Source organism: Prinia subflava, chromosome 3 (genome assembly GCF_021018805.1).
Source record: "Prinia subflava isolate CZ2003 ecotype Zambia chromosome 3, Cam_Psub_1.2, whole genome shotgun sequence".
Lineage (NCBI taxonomy): Eukaryota > Metazoa > Chordata > Aves > Passeriformes > Cisticolidae > Prinia > Prinia subflava.
This window is the reverse complement of record NC_086249.1, coordinates 69,161,671-69,179,838: the sequence shown is the minus strand read 5'-3', so window position 1 is coordinate 69,179,838 and position 18,168 is coordinate 69,161,671. Positions and strand designations below refer to the sequence as shown.

Below are 18,168 nucleotides of genomic sequence, written 5' to 3'. Positions count from 1 at the left end.
TTACATTTGTTTTACACCTGATGTTTTTAGGCATTTTAATTCTAATTAAAATGAGGTTCAGTGACAATTAAATGTCTACCACCATCTCTCTTTGAAGCAAAAAGCTTCAGTTGAATTACTGTTTAATCTTCTTCTCTAGAGCAAAGTCCATATGCGTTTTCTTTGTCCTATTTTCTTTCTTTTTTTTTTCGATGTAGAATCATAATTCTGTCATTACCCGGGTGTTTTCTTTTTGTTCTTGTTATCAAATACAAAACTATGGAGCAATAATGAGGATTCATGGAGGGGTAGTACCAATGAATGGAAATTGTATACTTTGAAAAACATTTAAAAATTCAGCACTCTACCATTATTATAACATAGCCACGAATATGTATTTCACTGACATGCACAAAGCAAATGCTAAATTTCCAGGCTAAACGCTCTGGAAATAGCTGAGGATGTTGACTGCAGTCATTTGAACATTAAGAGAAATACTGAAGAGATTTTGTAGTCTCACAGGAGAATATTGGTTTTGAATAGTTGCTCTGGGAAGGTTGTAGGATTAATTTAATAGATGTCTGTATGTATTTCAAAATCAGATTAGTCTTTACAGGCTTTTATCTGGTCATTTTGTTCACTGAAGAGTGCTTCTTCTACTGTGTGCTTACTCAAATTGTGGTTAACCTGTTTTCTACAGGTTATCTTAAACAGTTTCACAGGTATCTTAAACCTAAGTGAAATAAACTCCTTTAGTTACTTCATACCTGTCTGTTTCGATTCTCTGCTCAAATACTTTACCAAATTGTCAGATATCATGCTTTATGTTATACTAGACAAAAAAGGTCTCCATCGGCATGTTGTGCTCCAGATGCTTTCTGATTCATTCATTCCTTAGAAATGCTATGAACACACATGCTTTCATGGACCTGAGGACTCATAGTATCTCAAAGAGCTGTGACCGCTTTTTCTTTTTTTTTTCTCCCTTCCCTCTAAATGCATGCTTGGTTTTTTCAGTCTTTATGTAGTCTTTCATTTCAGTTATTGGAATTATAAATAGATTTGACCTGCTATGCTGACAGCAGCTTTTAGAGTGTTCAAATTGTTAGAGCTTCTGCAGTGAACATTTTTGACCAAAGTATAGAGAGACTGTTAGTTTTATATGCAATTCATTTTTCACAGACAGATGCACAAGTGCACCTCTGTCCACAGTGTCCTCAGGCTCAAGAGGAAAGGTGCAACTCAGGAACTGAGTTTTCACTGGAGAATTTCAGTGCAGATGAGAGTAAACACATACTTTGTAACAAAACCAGACACTGTACCAAAGAATTACTTTCCCCAGCTGTTGTCCAGTACTTTATTAAATCAGTCACATTGCTGAGTTCTTCCTGCACAGACCGCAGTGTTAATCCTTCCTGCATAACTTTATTAGAAGCATTCTTAGAAATCTTTTCTGTCAGAAAGCCAATGAAAATGAAATTTTATTTTTTGTACAATTTTCTACTTGAGAATTCAGTCTGTGTTATTTAAAACAATTGGGCTTTATTGAACTTAGGAGTGTTTGGTTTGTTCATGGCCTAAATCATCACATTTACAGATGAAACCTTGTGTTTCATCTGGAAAGAACCTTGGTCATGCTTTTGTCTACTCCTTCTTGTGACCATAGAGAACTGTATCATATCCATTCTTCTTGAAAGTGTGAAGTCCCAACAGAAAAAGAGCCAAAACAAGATTAAAAACTCTTTCAGGACTTCATTTTTCTGATGGTTAGAAAATACCTAAATTCAGCCTGCCTCAATTTCATGTCAACTTGTTTCAATGCTAGTATTATCCTTTGCCTTTCCTTATGGCCAGAGACAAATAACTAGTACTATTTTGTGCTCTATGTGTTCTATTTTTCGGCAGGCTGAACTTGGGAGCTTCATACTGCCATTGGTTGTATTCACACTTAGATATCTGGCCATGTATAGTTTGGACGTACAGTGCTGCTCAGCCATATGCTGAGAAACGTGAACTGTGAAACGTGAACTGTGGACCTGTGTCAGGGCAGAATTACATTTATAAAATCATCTACTTGACACTGGTCTCTGGTCTGCAAACAATGTGATGTGGACTGACAGGTATTTATTTGCAGTGCTAAAGCCTGGTCCATTCTAGAGCTGAATGGTTGATATCCATATGTACAGGAGCTGGTTTTGATCTCCACTGGCCCCATGAGTCACCCCCGTGACCCTAAAATATAAATCAAAGATATGAGACTTTTCAGTCCAAAGTTTCCATGAACACTGTGTCACATCCTGCTGTTGCAGCCCACCAGGGATGTGATTTCATAAACAGTATAGAGGGAATGTATGGCATGTGGGAATGTCAGCCAGTGGAAGATGCTGAGGATGTGAGCCTGTTTGGAATAGTACTGAAGGTGTGTTCTGGGGTTGGAGGTAGCCAGAGTTGGTGCAGGCACATCCATTCCAATACAAGATCAGGGAGCTGGAGCTGCAGTGTTTCACTCCAGAAGTGCCCACAGGAAAGCTACTTTGCAGCAGCCTCAGGCTGTGGTTTGACATGTGATGAGACCTAAGTAGCAATTGCTCAGGATGAGGCAGGGCACATGAATGTGTTACTGTCAGTGTCACTGAGGGTGGCACAGAATGCTGAAATTACACCAGCTTAATGCCTTTGGGATAACTTTATGCTGGAAGTAGAAGAGCAGACCTGCTCTGGTACAAGTTGGGGTGCAGACAGAAAATGCCAGTTGAAGTGTTCAACCTTTCTTTACAAAATGAAGCCCTCAAAAAGAGTGATTTTAAAAGGCAGAATCAGCTTATAGAAAATCAGTGCTTTGTGTAATATGGCTATGGTGCTTTTAGCACAGTAGCCAGAGCCTTACAGAGTTAATTTATCATCAAATCATGTCCTGCGTGACATTTTATTTATTCAGTGGCTTTTTACAGCTCTTACTTTACAGAAGTTAGAACCACAATCTATGACTCATGAATGCTTCCTTTATGGAAGAAAAATAAAAATGTTTTATTTGCTGAAAAATATGATTTAACCAGTTCAGTGGCTCTTCACCACCACTCCTACAACACTTTCCAGACAAAACCCTAATGCAAAGTGCTTTTTGAACTTTGATCTTCATTTCTTTATAGTGTCTATGTGCAGCCTAAACAAATACAGATTACTTTATCCATGTTAATATTTTTTTTGTTTGTTTTAATAACTAGTAAGATATGATGCTGCACTGGCTTTAGAGAAGTCTCTATTGCTGTACAGTTGGAGAAAATTAGTATGAACCTAAAAAAAGATATCTACTTCAAGGTCAAGCTCATTGTCAGGCCACTCCAGGACTGAGTCGCCTGTTCCTATCTTATATCTTATAGATGCTTAGCTGATGGGTTCTTAAAGAGTTCTCCGGAGGTAAACTCTGTTATTCCAGTGCTTGCTGTTGTCTGCTAGCAGTTGTTTCTCCTCTATTACAGTTCCCTCTGACTTGAGCACATGAATCCTACTAACAGCATTTAGTTGGTACTTTTACAAGCTTCTCAGGAAAGTAACTGGAAAGGATTTTAGTGCCAGGGTACCAGAGATCTGCCTGACAGTCAGTTTTGGAAGCAGATATTTCTTTGAGGCTCTCCTGTTGCTTTTGTCTTCATTTAGGAAGCTCATTTCCAAGAGGTTGTAGAATTAATGGGTCTATAAACAGTTATGCTTTTTTTTCTCATGACTGCATCTCATAGTATTAATCTATGGTTTTATTTTTTGTGTGGCAATTAAGTGTTTTTGAAAACACCACATGATCAAATGTACCGTTTCCCCAGCATCTTTTATGTTTTGTGGGGACTTAAATGGTAGAATTTCAGAACCATAAATTTAACTCTGTTTCTACTAAAAGAATGATAAATTCCTCTTTTGCTTCAAGCACTAGCATTTAGGCCAGGGTTGAAGATTTTTGTGTTCTTCCATGTCTCAAAGAATCCGACTATATCCAGCTATCTGAACATCAGCTCACATGCCTGACTTTGGGAGGTGTGATTTAAAAATTTGGAACATAATTTTTTTCTCCAAAATATTAGAGAAATGTACTGGCAGAACTTACAAACTAGGATCAGGATTTGTTTCTTGTTATGAAAAATATGGGGCCAAAATGTAACAACACAAAATTTCTACCTAAACCATGGTAGGACTTGCAGACACATTACTGAGGATAACAACATGTTTATAACAGCAGTAAATATCCTTATGTATGCTTTTAGAGGTGCCTTTGACTTCAGTGGAGGGAGGAGATAGACCTCCAAGGTTGTTTTCTTTTTTAATTGAAGAGTAGACAAAGGGATAGTCACTGTGAAGTAAATGGCATGCAAAAAATCAATCCTGAATTTATGCATAGCACTTGTTTGCACCTTCAGATCTAAAAGCTCTGATTTTATTTCACCCATTGGAAATTATTTTCATATGGAAAATGAGGTCTCTTTAGTTCATCCTTTGATAAAAAATTGCTTGGAGTAGGTCTGATGTGTATTTCTTGTGAAACTGCTTCACTGAGCAATGCCAAAACTTATTTTTTTCATGCACAGTTCTTTTTTCAAACCACGTGTTCATGTGTCTCAGTAAAAAATGCCGCATTTTCCACTTTAGCAAAAAGCTTTGAAGAAAAAATATGTTAAATATCATTGGTCTAAAGGAAATTAATGCAGCTTTGAGTCAAAGCACAGAATTGACACACACCTACTCAAAGAATAAACATCTTTGCAGGTAAACTTGATGCTGGGAAAAAAAGAAAAAGGCTTATCTGAGAAAAAAAACCTGATTTGACAGTGAAAAATCCCAGAAATTTCTGCTATGTGTGTGTGGGATTATTGTCAGTAGTGCATAAAGATCAGAAATGAGTTCTGCAGAAGCAGATAATACTGAAAACAAGGTTTAAACGGACTGCATTAAAACTTTGGATATTCTCTCTCTCAAGAAATACCTGGCAGTTTATACAGCCTTTCTTGCCAAAGGTTTTGATTTTCATCTCCTAATAAACCTGCCAGCTGTTTTAATCTGTTAGTGCTATTCTTCCAAGAATTCTTTTGACTATCAGCAGATGTCTGGTCATGCAAATACTTACTTTAAGTCCAGAATAAAAGAAGTCAGGTGTTACAGGAATTGGTTTTCTTTTCAAATTTTGTTTGTTTGTTTGTTTGTTTTTTCTGAAGGAAAAGGAGAAAAGTTGATGACTTTTTGCTGACATCCACAAAGGGTTTCTTTATTAAAAAAAAAAAAAATCAGGTCCTTTCTATTTTGACACCCAGCTCTTTTAAAATCAGAAATCTTTAAGATAGTTTCATCTGAGGCATTGATTGTGTTGCTCCTTGAGGAGAATCTCAGAGTCCCTAACTTAATACAGCCATCTCTGAATGAGGATAATATGCTTCTCTCATGAAGGTGCTGTGGGATTCAGTGATCTAGCAGCTCACTAAACCACTTCTCTGTGTCTCCACACTCTTTCTAACTGCACGTATTAGGATAGTGGGCAAACCACTCCCTCACATCAACAAAGTAGGTGAATTATTTTCCTTCTAGTGGCATGTAAAGGACACCAGGGAGTACTTACTAATAGATAAGTCTTTGAGTGAGTGTCATTTGGGTTTTCTTGAAACAGTCAATCATAGAGCTCCTTCCTTCCATTTAGGAAGGGAAATCATTGTCTCTTCAGTTGCATTAGTCTCTTAAGATGCATTTGACACTGTATATTTGCTGCTATTATTCAGATGTGTGGAGGCTAATGAGATTTCTAACATGTATCGGTTTTTATAATGTCTATTTAACCAGCTGTACTGTCTCTTATTTTTTCTTAGAGAAATGCATTGATCTAAGGGCTATTACTGTCTGTATTTCTGTTCACTGAATACTCAGCAGGTCTTGTTAGTTAAGATTTTCTACTGTTGCCCTTTGGTGAAACTTTTATACAAGAATAAAATCTTGTTCAGATATACACTATAGCTGAAGCAAATCAAATTAGGATTCTTTGGGGGGAATTTTTAAAAGCATCTTGTTTAAGATGCGAGCTGTTTTACCACTGATTGTGGTAAAATCTCATCCAACTGCTTTTGAAAATATTATCCATTCAAGAGAAAGACCTCTTCATTTTAAGAGAGCATGTATATCCTCAGAGAAGCACCTACAATTCACAGGTGATGCCCAGAGGAACCAAATAGAACTAAAACTGAGCTTTTACCAAGCAGTTTTGCTGTTTCATGATTGTACTTACAATGAATTAGATTGCTCTGTCTGTCACTATTGGGAAAGCTAATGCAACAAGAGAATAGTTTTGATTAACAATGTATAAAAGTCACTGCTGAATTTACATGCTTTATGTCAAGGAAGATTTGCATACTTTGTTTTTTCTCTAACAAAGTAATCCCTCACTGCCTTGTTTTTAATAGTCATTCCCAGCATTTGACTGAATGACAATCCAAATACATATCTGTGCTAAGAATTCTGTCCTAAACTTTTCCCTTTAATATGATAACCCTTATCACATTAAGGGTTATCATATTAGAGGCTGCCACTTTTACTGCATACGTGTATCTAGATATGTAATGCATCTTACAAGAAGTAACAGCCCTTAAAAACATGGTTTATTTTCAAAGGAAAAAGTTATTAAATTATAGAGTCAGAGATTCCTCCATTGAACTTTTTTTTAATGTTACACAGTTTAGTCATAATGTTTCCTGTAACAGGCATTGACTCCACTATGACTGTACTTTAAATCAGAGGCATTTCATTGGAAAGACTGAGATGGTGGCTGGCCCATCTTCACAGCCTTTGACACTCTTAAAGCCAAGGACTGGGGATTTCTGTATTCTTGATTTCTAGATCTAAAGAGTATTTTACAGTTTGATTAGGAAAAGCATGGCTATGGCAGTGTCCTACTTCTAGGCTTCAGCCTGAAGCTCTGCCCATTCTGTTGAGGATGAGACCCCAGAGATCTGAGAGGGGTTGTGTCCTTAAAAATACTCTCTAGAGCAAAGGAGAGGTGGGAGGCTTGGCTGTGCTGCAGAGCTTCCAGCTACCTATTAGCTTTAGCTCAGCATTTACTTGAGTCTCTGCCACTAAATTTGTAAAGTTGCCTCCCAACACTCACAGAAGTGATTATAAGACAGACAGTATTTTAGCCCTACAGCTGTGTAATTGCCAAAAGGAAAAAGCAACAGTATTTCTGCACATAAAGTTAGCTTATAAGCTCTGTTGACATTTTGGATCCCTATTTGTTAAGTTATTTGAGAATCTATAGCTATTGTAATTTAAAAATTTAAAGAAAAGCATATATAAATGCTATTCTGGCTAAATGTTAATAAACAAAGCACACATAAAATCATTCTGAAGAAAGTTCATCTTTCTTTACACCTTGAACTTGTTCAAAAGTGTTAAGCAGATTTTTTCTTTTCAAAGCATAAAATATTACATCAGTGAGCTTAAGTCCTATCACATGTAAGACATTAATGGTACAACTAAGCATAGACTTCAATACCCAGAGCACACTCCTGTTTAACATGTGGCCAGCACTGCTACATTCAGATTGGTAAGCTGACTCTTCTGCATATTGAACACATTTCTAAAATATTTGCAAACAGTGGAGACAAGTCTATTTTTTTTTCCAGAAGTTGACTGACTTTCTGTCTTTTCATTACTAAGTCTGTAGATCAGATTGCATTGATCCTAGAACTTATATTTGCAATGTTTCTTTATCTCCATATTGGTGCTTTTATCTGTACAGTCTCTGTTTATAGTCTTTTCTCATACATAAAAGCTTCATCTCCTCACAAGCAAATGAATTTTCAAAATGAAGAATCAGTGACATTACTGTATATTTTAAATCACTACTCTTAGCAAGGATTAAAAGACTGTGTTCAGACTGGCAGTGTGGGTTTTTACTGCTGTTGTAAATCAGTTTTTCAGTAGCTCAGTAACAGGAAAATGGCACTGGGGCTTGAGGTTTCAACAGAGGAGCAGAGCCTCAGCATGTTTTGGTTTTTTTTTTTCTTTTCCTCCTAATTTCTGCTGGCTGGCAAACTGGCTGGTGGGAGTTGATTTGGGAAAGTAAAATAGGTTACTCACTCAGGGACAAGCAAGAAACCCTATGAAACCATTCAGGATTTGATCTTTTAGTTGATTTCAGTCCTGTCTGCCAGCTGCTTCCCAGAGGTGTTAACAAGTTTGTCTTTGCATTTCTGGACAATTTTTAGTCCTTTCTAGTTTCACTGAAGCAGTAGTGTAAAACATTTGGAAAACCCTGACCACATGCAGTGTTTTAAAAATACCTTAATACTGAAAGATAATTAAAAGCTGACTGGTCAATTGAAATACCCATGCCCTGCAGAAACACGCAGCTTTGTGATTTTATGAGTGAAGGTAAGCAGGGACAGAAAGGGGCACGGTGACATTGCCAGAGCTAAGGCAGAGCTCATTGCTTTGTGGACAATCAGTCTCAGAGCCGTGTTGGGGAAGGCTGCCTGTCAGCGTGCGGCACAGCAGAGTGAAATTAGACAGCAGCACCTGCCAAGAAGGCGGCTTCGTTTTGCCGGCAAATAGGAGAATCAATCCTTTTGCCGGCGCCCCGGGAGGCTGGCACAGTCTGTGCTCTCCGCGGTGGGCGCTCCGCCGCCGCCTGATGTTCCAGATGTGCCCGAGGTGCGCGACCCCCATCTAGCGGCTGCTGCGAGGTGAGGGAAGGGAGCGCGTCACTGCCCGGCACCTGGAGCATTTCACGCGTGGCAACGGGTAGTGGGTTAAGCTTTTTGTAGCAACGCAAGGGTTTTTACTTGCCTGAATAATTCCCGATTAAAAAGAAAAGAAAGAAATTTTTAAACTTCCAATTATTTTTTTTAATTTTTTTTTTTTACATAAAGTGGCCCTCCTGTAAATTTTCTTTCTCAGCAGCTTTACAGCAATCACAAGAAAACGGAGAAAATCCTAACATGGTAAACCAAGGGAATCAATAAACATAAATTACACATGTAGAAATTGCTGGTGTCAATGCATAGCTAAATGTAGTTTTCAGGGTTTGCATCTCACTTGGAATAGCTACACATAGCACAAAGATATTAATTAATGAAAAACAACTCCTCAGCACTATACATTCTCTTCCTCAAATAATATGGGATTTTGAATCAAGAAGCAAGAATGCATCATCAGATTAGGAGGAAAGGGTTCTGTTTCCAGAATCAGTGAATTTTCCATGTGACCTTTTAGCTCTGCTCCTTTAATTCTGCTATTATAAAACTACAGTGTTATTCAATGCACTCCCTTTCTCATGATGACCATGTGCATAATGAAATGGTTGTAGAAAGAGGTGATGCCACATAGCATGGTGGTGTCAGATCACAGAAACAAGCAAAATCTGCATAAATATAAAATACAGTATTTTAAAGACAATCCCTGCATAGCAATACTATTTTTCTGTTAACTTTGAGTCCCTTTTTTTAAAAAATACACACCTTCTATATTTCTTAGTTATTTAAAAGATTGGGTTTGGACAGGATAGGTGATACTATTCTCCTAAGAAAAATCATCACCTTTTCCCCTGGCTCTTCTCATTCTTTTTGTTTCCCTGGTAATCTGTTCATCAGTACAGCATGGAAGAGCCAGGTTACCTTGCTTCCTGATTAGGTATGGACACCATTAGAATTTTCTTTTATTACAATTTTTTAGATGTTAAAGCAATTTTTTTTTCTCCAAGCCTCTTCAGACTAATATTCCCATCTTCTGGATCTGAAAGGCACATGTATTGAAGAAGAAATAAGCTCCCTGCACTTTGGTACTGAATCCCCATATACTAAACATACAATATCAGTAAGGATACAGTTTGTCTCTCATTGCCATTTTTTCTATACAGTATGGAGCAAGTGAAAATGTCACATAAATTGAGCAAGATTCAATCTCTTTCCCAGTATCTCACTAAATATTTCATTTTCTGAACTTTTTAAATCTTCTTTTTGATATTAACCATGTACAGTTGTAAAACCTTTCCAAAGGTATTAGTGTATCTTGCTTAAATAAAAGTAGTCATTTGAGACTGATACAGGTTATGCTGTTGATGTACTGAGTTTTAATCTCTACTGAGAAGTGTTTTTCTTTTTTGTTTGTTTTGTTTAACTAACATTGTGTTTAAAGGAATTGTGTTTAAAGGAATCTTAACATCGAAATGTGGAATTTATTAGACAAGTTCAAACAAAATACAAAAAACTTCAAAGCATGTTACTTTATTTTACCTCTTTTGTCATCAGGAAGTTTCTCTCAAATTAATATTGAACACCATCAAGGTTTAACCATTTACTGAAATAGATAGACAAATTATCATAAATATTTGCTAGATATTTTTCTATCTCAAATTCAGCAAGTTGCCCATGCCAACTTGCCTAAGCTGATGAGCAGTGTCATAACAACCGTGTGTTTAACTCTCTTCATGATTCAAAGCTTTTCCATGGCTGAAAAGCCTCGCTGATGCCTGCAGTTATATTGCATAAATCCCGATCCTAATGTTCAGGACTTTGACAGGAGGTGACTGCGTTCTGCAGTAGTGATGCCTGTTGTGTATTGAGCAGCCAGGCCCCGCAGGTTTTCAAGTCCTCGTTCCCTGTGACACTCACTGCAGAGGGAGCTGTGTTCTCACATACTCTAACCATGAGGCTCTTAGCACTATGCTGTCATTATTTAAGGCCTGTGAACTAGTAGGACAAGACTCTATGTCACTGATAGAATACAGACATCTGTTGAAAACAACAATTTTGCCATTTAATCTGAGGGGCATATGTTAGGTTTCATTTATGGCAGCATTCCCCTGTCTGGTTTTTTGGGATGTATCCTACCATCATTTAAAATTTTGATGCTTTCTCACCCTCCATATGGCTTTGAACATGGTGAGAAAAACAGAGTATGTTGCTGTGAGAGGAGAGTCTTTTAATAACTTACTCATTGGCTTTAGGAAGATGTAGCCGAAATTAAAGAAATAATCAGAAAAAAACAGAAGAGCAAAAACATGCAGTAAGGTAGATGTTAACTAAGAACTACTCCTCTTTTTGAAGGCAAAACATTTCATGGTGTTGCATCCCTTATTCTGCATTCCCTATTCTATATGAAAGGGGATTTCCAGAGCTAGTGAACAGCATGATTCCTGGCATCAGCAATGAAAGTTTTATTACTTTCTAGTCACTTATGTCAAGCAAGAATGTATATTCTTAAGAGGGATTGCTTTTTAATAGCCTTAACAATACCTCTACCAGATAAAACTATAGAGACATTTTTACTTTAGTGTCACAGGCAAACTCATTTTAATTGGGTTAATTGTGCATTTTTGTCCATTCACAGTATTGCTTTACTGTGGCAGATGACCCAGTGATGTGTTATAAATACTTTGCATGACATCCCCTCTATTTTACTAATCTTCACTGTGACTTTCCCATTGGTAATGACTAATGACAGTTTCCTAGCCAGCAACTTTTAATAGATTCCTTTTTTTTTTCTTAATCTCTGCCTGTCCTCAACAGCACTGTTTTGTTCAATAATTTAATCAGTTCAGCAACAGTATATTATTAGACAATTGAACCATTACTTTTTGAATTTTTGAAATGTAAAATACCCATGAAGTAATCACTGATTAATATTTCAGTATTGATAGAGACCACTTTTTCTTCTAAAGAAGTAGAAAGGGTTTTGCTTTCTGTGCTTGAATGCTTTACCTTTCCTTTCCTTTTATTTTCATTTCTTTCCCTTGGTCCTGAGAACCATATGCAAGAAAAAGAAAGGAATCCAATAATAAAAAAATAATGGTTTTCCCTACCCACCATGCCCATCTTAACAATTTGACACCTACCTATCAAAAATAAGTGTTATACAGAAAAAATTCAATTTTCCCTCTCTCCTCTCATCAGTGAAGATTTGTCTGCAGAAGGGACACCTTGAGACAAAACTGGTTCCAGGTTCATCCCATTCGTGTTAGCAGAAAAAAAAGAATATAGATGTTGCAAATTTAATGGGAAAATAACAGCACAGAGCTCCTTATAGGCTGGTGTGAGTTTTTGGGAAACTCCTGGACTCTGGAATTTCTGCCCAGAACCACTTATTTCTTTCTGAAAAGGATCAGATAGTCGGCTTTCTTTTTCTTTATGTTGCTAGCAGGTGCTGTGTTTTGCTAAGGGCAGTGCTCCTCATGCTCCCTCTCTTTTATCAAAGACATTCCATGAAATGAAGCAGTAGTGGAGCAGAGCTAGCGGGTGGCTGTAGGACAATTCTGTGATTTCACAGCAGTTTGTGAGATTTCACAGTTTAATTTCACAGTTTAATTGTGTTTCTTCTTGGAATAAAAAATTGTTTTAAACAAGAATGACTTACAAGCCATAACCAGTCTATATTTTGAAGCTTTTATTGCAGAGATAAGGAGGAAGGCCAAGCTGGCTAAAGCATATTATCACTCAGACATTAGGTTGAGTTTGGACTTTAAGTTTAAAATTAGTAGCTTTATAGCTCTTTTTCACAAGTGGTTCCTGCACAAAAAGGTCTCTCATAATTTTCCTTTCATTTCCTCTCAACCCTCATCAGAGTGATTTAGCAAGTTCAACTTAAAAATGTTTTTTTAGGGCAACATATGTATATTAATGCAGCTACTACCTAAATTTCAAGACAGTTCAGTAGCTTGCTGGAGGTGCTTACCTGTGCTTGCTGGTGTCAGGCACCTTCTTGGCCTATTGCTGCTTGCTCAGTGTTGCTGATATTAAAAGTGATTTCTTTAACCTACTGAGTGTTGATCCTTGTTAAATCTTCCTTTACTCAAGGATGCTGCTGAATGCAAATGATGGGACAAATTCTGCCTTTGGAGGCATTTGCATACTGCCAGTGAGCCCTGCTAAGGGATGATATGTATGTGCTCATGGAGGGAGGGGAGTCAGTCTGGTCTGATACAAACCAAATTTATGTTCAATTGCAAAAGGAAGAAATGTGGAAATGCACCTGAAAAACTTCTTTTTGAAGGAGGGGAGCTGACACCCTTTAGAAAAAACAAAACTAGGATAGACAAAAGTTTGTTGTTTGCTGACACTGAAAACTTTCAGGGAGGTTTAATACCAAATATTTTCATTTTTTCCTCTGACAGGCACAAGCATATTTACAGTTTATGAAGCTGCTTCTCAGGAAGGCTGGGTATTCCTTATGTACCGAGCAATTGACAGTTTTCCCCGATGGCGTTCATATTTCTATTTCATCACCTTAATTTTTTTTCTGGCCTGGCTTGTTAAGGTACTGAAAAATATTTATTTTTAAATTGATCTGAAAGATAGATCATATTAGAATTAATTTCTTCTCTTTTCTGCTTGCTGAGCGTTGTGTCAGCCCTTCTTTCTTGTTCTTTTTCCAGAATGTTTTTATTGCAGTCATCATTGAAACATTTGCAGAAATCAGAGTGCAGTTCCAGCAGATGTGGGGATCCAGGAGCAGTACTACTTCAACTGCCACCACACAGGTGAAGCACTTGAGATGCTGAGATTCTTTGGGGATTTGATTTTGTTTACTTCATGAATTAATAATAAGCAAAAAATTCCTGTCATATATATTTGACTTTGTGCTTTACTACCTATATTCTAAACCTGATATATGAATTTTCATAAAAAATTAAATTCTTGTTTGCATTATCTAACTAGTACTCAAAAACAAATAATAGAGAAGACTGTAATATGGTTCTCCATATGGCTAGGTATGTTACTGCTTTTAACAGAGTATGATAATGCTTTTTTATCATTTCATTGGTGGGTTTGAAGTCAGGGTTGCTCTTGGATATCACTTCCTGTGCTAAGAAGTAAGAGCTGAGATCCCAAAGTTGTAGCTGGAAGAAGAGGGGTCAGAATGTAGCTGAAGTGTTTGGGGAAGCTGGTCCTGGAACTGAGAAGGGTGTGCTGAGACCAAGGAAAAATAGGTTGTAGGGGCAAAGAAAGAGCCATGCTGGGGCAGCCACAGAAAGTGAGACCCTGAATAGAAATAACGAGTAAGAAGGAGCCGTGATAGGAAGTGTGAAAAACGTGAGATGATTAATTCATGTTCTTATGGTAAATTGGAAAATTATAAAGCTGTATAAATTTATATCAGGTAAAAGTCTATGTTTTAGGAGGTTTCTCCATTCAGAAGGGAACAAAAGACTTTGCAGCTTTCTCAAGTATTGGGAGGGGACCTGTTGAGATGAGCCGGTATCAGCGACTCACACCTCGGGAGCCACCTTCACAGACCGTCAAGCAATATCACCCATATCTCGAACATTCATCAACTATAAGGATCCATAGAAACTGAACATTAACACATGGACTTGGGAGGGGAGCTCTTTTCAATCCGACCAGAGACGAATTTGAGTTTGAATAGCAACCAAGAAACAAAGGGAAATATGGGGAAATATTGCCAGAGGCAGAATAAAGAGTATAAAAACCAAGCCTCGAACATGGCAAATTTGTGTACCCAGCTAGAGACACAGACTGCCAGGGTCTATGTCTATGGGTCACCCTTAGCTCTCTTTTTCCCAGGAGAAACTCTGTCAAGTAAGTGTCGCTGTTTGGGGGGGGGGGGGGGGGGGGGCGTTTATTGCTTAAAATTCTGTAATTTGATTCCAAATTTTGTGATTTGAATTTTTAATAAACCAAATTATTGAATTTGGTAATAAATTGTCCTAGCATTTATAACAGGAAGGATGGGCTTGGTGATGGGAAAGAAGCTAATATGAAAAAGAACTACTGGGTTGAGATTTAAATTCTCTCACTCATTATTTTAACAAACAGATTATGTGTCCCAAATGGGCAGAAGACAAGGCTTTTCAGGTAGAGCAGTTTGCCATCTCTGAGAAGAGCCAGTGCCAACTGCCTGCAAAAAGCTCTTAGAAAGACAGATATGAGAAACATACCCACGAGGAAATTTTTTCTAATCATGTAGCTGGAGATTATTTATTTTTCTAAGCCAAAGGATTTAAGTTTTCAAAATTAATTATTGAATGTTTTTTATATTCTTTTTGATATTTCTGTAATCCATATATAAATCTAGTCCTTTTCTGCCGGCTGCTACATTTTTTGCCTCAAATAGGCTTTATGGAAATAATTTCTACTATATATATGTCTTTGTCAAAGCAGACTTTGTGATATCAATTCAAAATCTAAAAAAAAGGACTTTTCTACGTGACATATGCTTAGCCTGGGGAACTTAATGTTCGTAGGACAAATCCAGAGCCATATAGGCTTATCCAGCATACTCTGAACTAGAAGATGGAACAGAGAGTTCAATGTAGGGAAACACAAGAAGCAGCCAACATTAAGAAATTTAAAATATCCAAAATAACTTAATGATGCTGAAGAACATGAACATGTTGAATTTAATCTGCATTACACGAATTAAAAATAGCTTGCTGGCTGCAGACAAGCAAATGGTTCGAATGGCTGCTTCGTTCCTCGAGTCAGTGACATAATGGGATATCAAGAGAGTCCTAGTTACCAAACTGCAAAAACAATTTCTCTTTTTCTGTATTAAGAAGGACAGAAAATATCTTGCAGGATTTCTTGTTTAAAGCACCAGACAAAAGTTAAAACCCGTGCTTGTTTTGTGCATGAAGTAGCCTTGAGATATACGCCTTAATATTCCCACTTCATACATGACTGAGCTGTCCACTGAACTTATCCTTATAGAAAAGTAAATGAGTGTTCAGGAGTCAAAGTCTAGGAAGGGGGTCTCTTCAAAAGGATAAAAGGAGATTCTTCTAAAGTACTTAGTGCTGCACTTTAAAACATGGTAAAAAGAGGCATAACTGTGCCCATCTTAGTTGGCAACTCTTCCCAGTGCAGAGATGCTAAATAAAGACTTGAAAGAATTACAACCATATTTGGGTGACATTGTCCCCAGTCTAATGAGCACTTCTCTCAGGATGACTTTTAAGCTTCAGCCATGCTCCTGTGGCTGTGTTCTTGAGGTGACTCGTTTGAGTGCTGGGTGTCAAGGAAAAAGTGGGAGTGAGGTGGGAACTTTGTCACATTTCATTACAGAGTATATGCAGGTGGCAACTCAAAATTCTGGAACCACTCATTTTCTTTCAAGGACATTTTCAAGAACAGTGTTAATCACTTTCAGGCGTGGTGTCTCACTGCTCCTTATGTCCAGCAGTCTGCATCATTTTGTGTCCTAATTTCTGAGAAACTGAATGCCTGCATCTGCTCTTCTAGAGACTATTGGTAAAATGTGAATATCGCTGTGGTCGAGAGAGTCTTTTCTATTGCCGTTATTATAGCCTGGAAATATTTAGCTATTTACAGGAATTATAAGCTCTGTGAAACAATATATAAGGACTGTCCAGTTACTCTTGATATGCATCAGTGCAACAAAAATAAAGTGGTCCTTGCAGTAAAATAATTTGCCAGTAAAAAAGATGCATTGTCTGCTGTTGCCAAACACACCATGAAGCCTATTTGTGTGGTCCCAATGTATTTGTGTTTTCTTAGGATAAGCTTACCTTAGAAAGGAAATTATTCTGAACAGGTACCACCATCTAATGATGCTTGTCAGAGATAACTGAATTGTTTTCTGTATTAGGACTAATAGAGACACATTGTGTTCAATGTTATCTGGGTAAAATTCAGACAATTGATGTTGGAAAAAGCATGTTGCTTTTTTTTGCTGTAGCAGAAAGAATCATTCCTTTGTTATTTTAAACTAGCTATCATGAAAATGTATGCTGTTCCTTAAGGGGAATGTATTACATCTCACTTGTATTTATTGCCACATAAAACATTTCTGACAACAGTCTTCCCTTTCAAGATGTTTCATGAAGATGCTGCTGGAGGTTGGCAGCTTGTAGCTGTTGATGTGAATAAACCCCAAGGCAGAGCTCCTGCATGTCTACAGGTATGACATTGCTTTTTAATAAATCAGTGTGTGTATCACTCAAATGTTGCCATAAGGAAATTATGCTGAGAAATAGCTACCATAGTTTTAGTCATTTGTTTTAAATCCATTGCTTTCTGCAATGTAGATTTTTTCTTGAAAATCACAGATCAACAAATAAAGATGTACCACACCCAAAGGGAGAAGACTAGAAAAATCCTTCCTGATAAGGTTCTGTTTTGTCTGCTTATGAGAGAAAGATTTAAGATTTTGAAATATAAAATAGTTAATCATGTTCTGTCTGAAAGAATTTATATACAAATATATTCCATTCCTAGGATATTTGCAACATAAACATTTGTTTATTAAATGCAACATACAATAATATATGCCAAGAAGCATGACTAATCATAATAAACACAGAAGTACTTAATTTCTCTTGTTCCCTTGTGAAAATAGGATCATAAAAAAGGGAGAAGAAGCATGTAGGGAACAAGCCATAAGGTGTTTGATTTGATATTCCTACTTGGATAAAAGTTAATTTGTAAAACTCTATTTTCATTGTTTTAATAAATCCAGACGAATAATTTTTTATAAATCCATTTTTAGAACAGAGCACTGTACAGCAGCTCAAATTTTTATTTTTAAATAATGTCATTTCTGGATAGAACTAACTTCAGAGTAGAAAGCCAAATCTACTGTAGCATTTTCTGGCAATTTTGGTTATGTTTGGTTTAATGTGTAAGCTAAAATACACATTCTTGTTGGCAGCATATACATTTCTGAACCCTAAGCTGACAAGCACCTTCGATCCCCTCCACAAGCTGTTTATTCTCAAATATTTCAGCTTTGCCAAACCACTGCCAGATATTTGATTATAGCATATGTCTTAACAGAGAATTCATCTTCCCTAATTTAATTTTTGACTTTGACAGCAAGAGGAACATCATTTGTGGTGTTCTCAAGTAACAGTCTCAGGTATGTGGATAAAATGTAGCTGAACTCACAGTGAAAACCACTTCAGATGAAAATTAAGATATCCTCTGGGTTACCTGGTCTGCCTTTGTGGTATTGTATTTTTGCTCCTTTTAGGAATTATGGACACGGTAAATTGTGTTCCAGTGGACATAAACCTCATGCATTCAACTTTTTATATTTGCCACTCAACTAGCAGTTTTCTTCTTGTTCTTGATCCTTTCATGAAATAGGGGACACTCTGAAACAGTGCTTTAGTGCCTGTTACGTTAAACTGCATGAACTCCCTTAGGCATCCATTAGTCCAATAGTCCATTAACTATATGAAGTCCATGT

General features: G+C 37.1%; 1 protein-coding gene across 6 annotated transcripts in view; it reads left to right on the top strand.

The window, feature by feature from the left end:
• The window catches only part of NALCN (sodium leak channel, non-selective), a 238,554-nt gene that overhangs the window by 70,692 nt on the left and 149,694 nt on the right, over positions 1–18,168 (top strand). For all 6 annotated transcript variants that reach the window (XM_063392374.1, XM_063392373.1, XM_063392371.1 and 3 more), the window contains 3 exons: positions 13,112–13,254; positions 13,373–13,477; positions 16,792–16,878. In XM_063392374.1, coding sequence (XP_063248444.1) covers positions 13,112–13,254; positions 13,373–13,477; positions 16,792–16,878 — 335 coding nt within the window. The remainder of the gene's footprint in view (positions 1–13,111; positions 13,255–13,372; positions 13,478–16,791; positions 16,879–18,168) is intronic.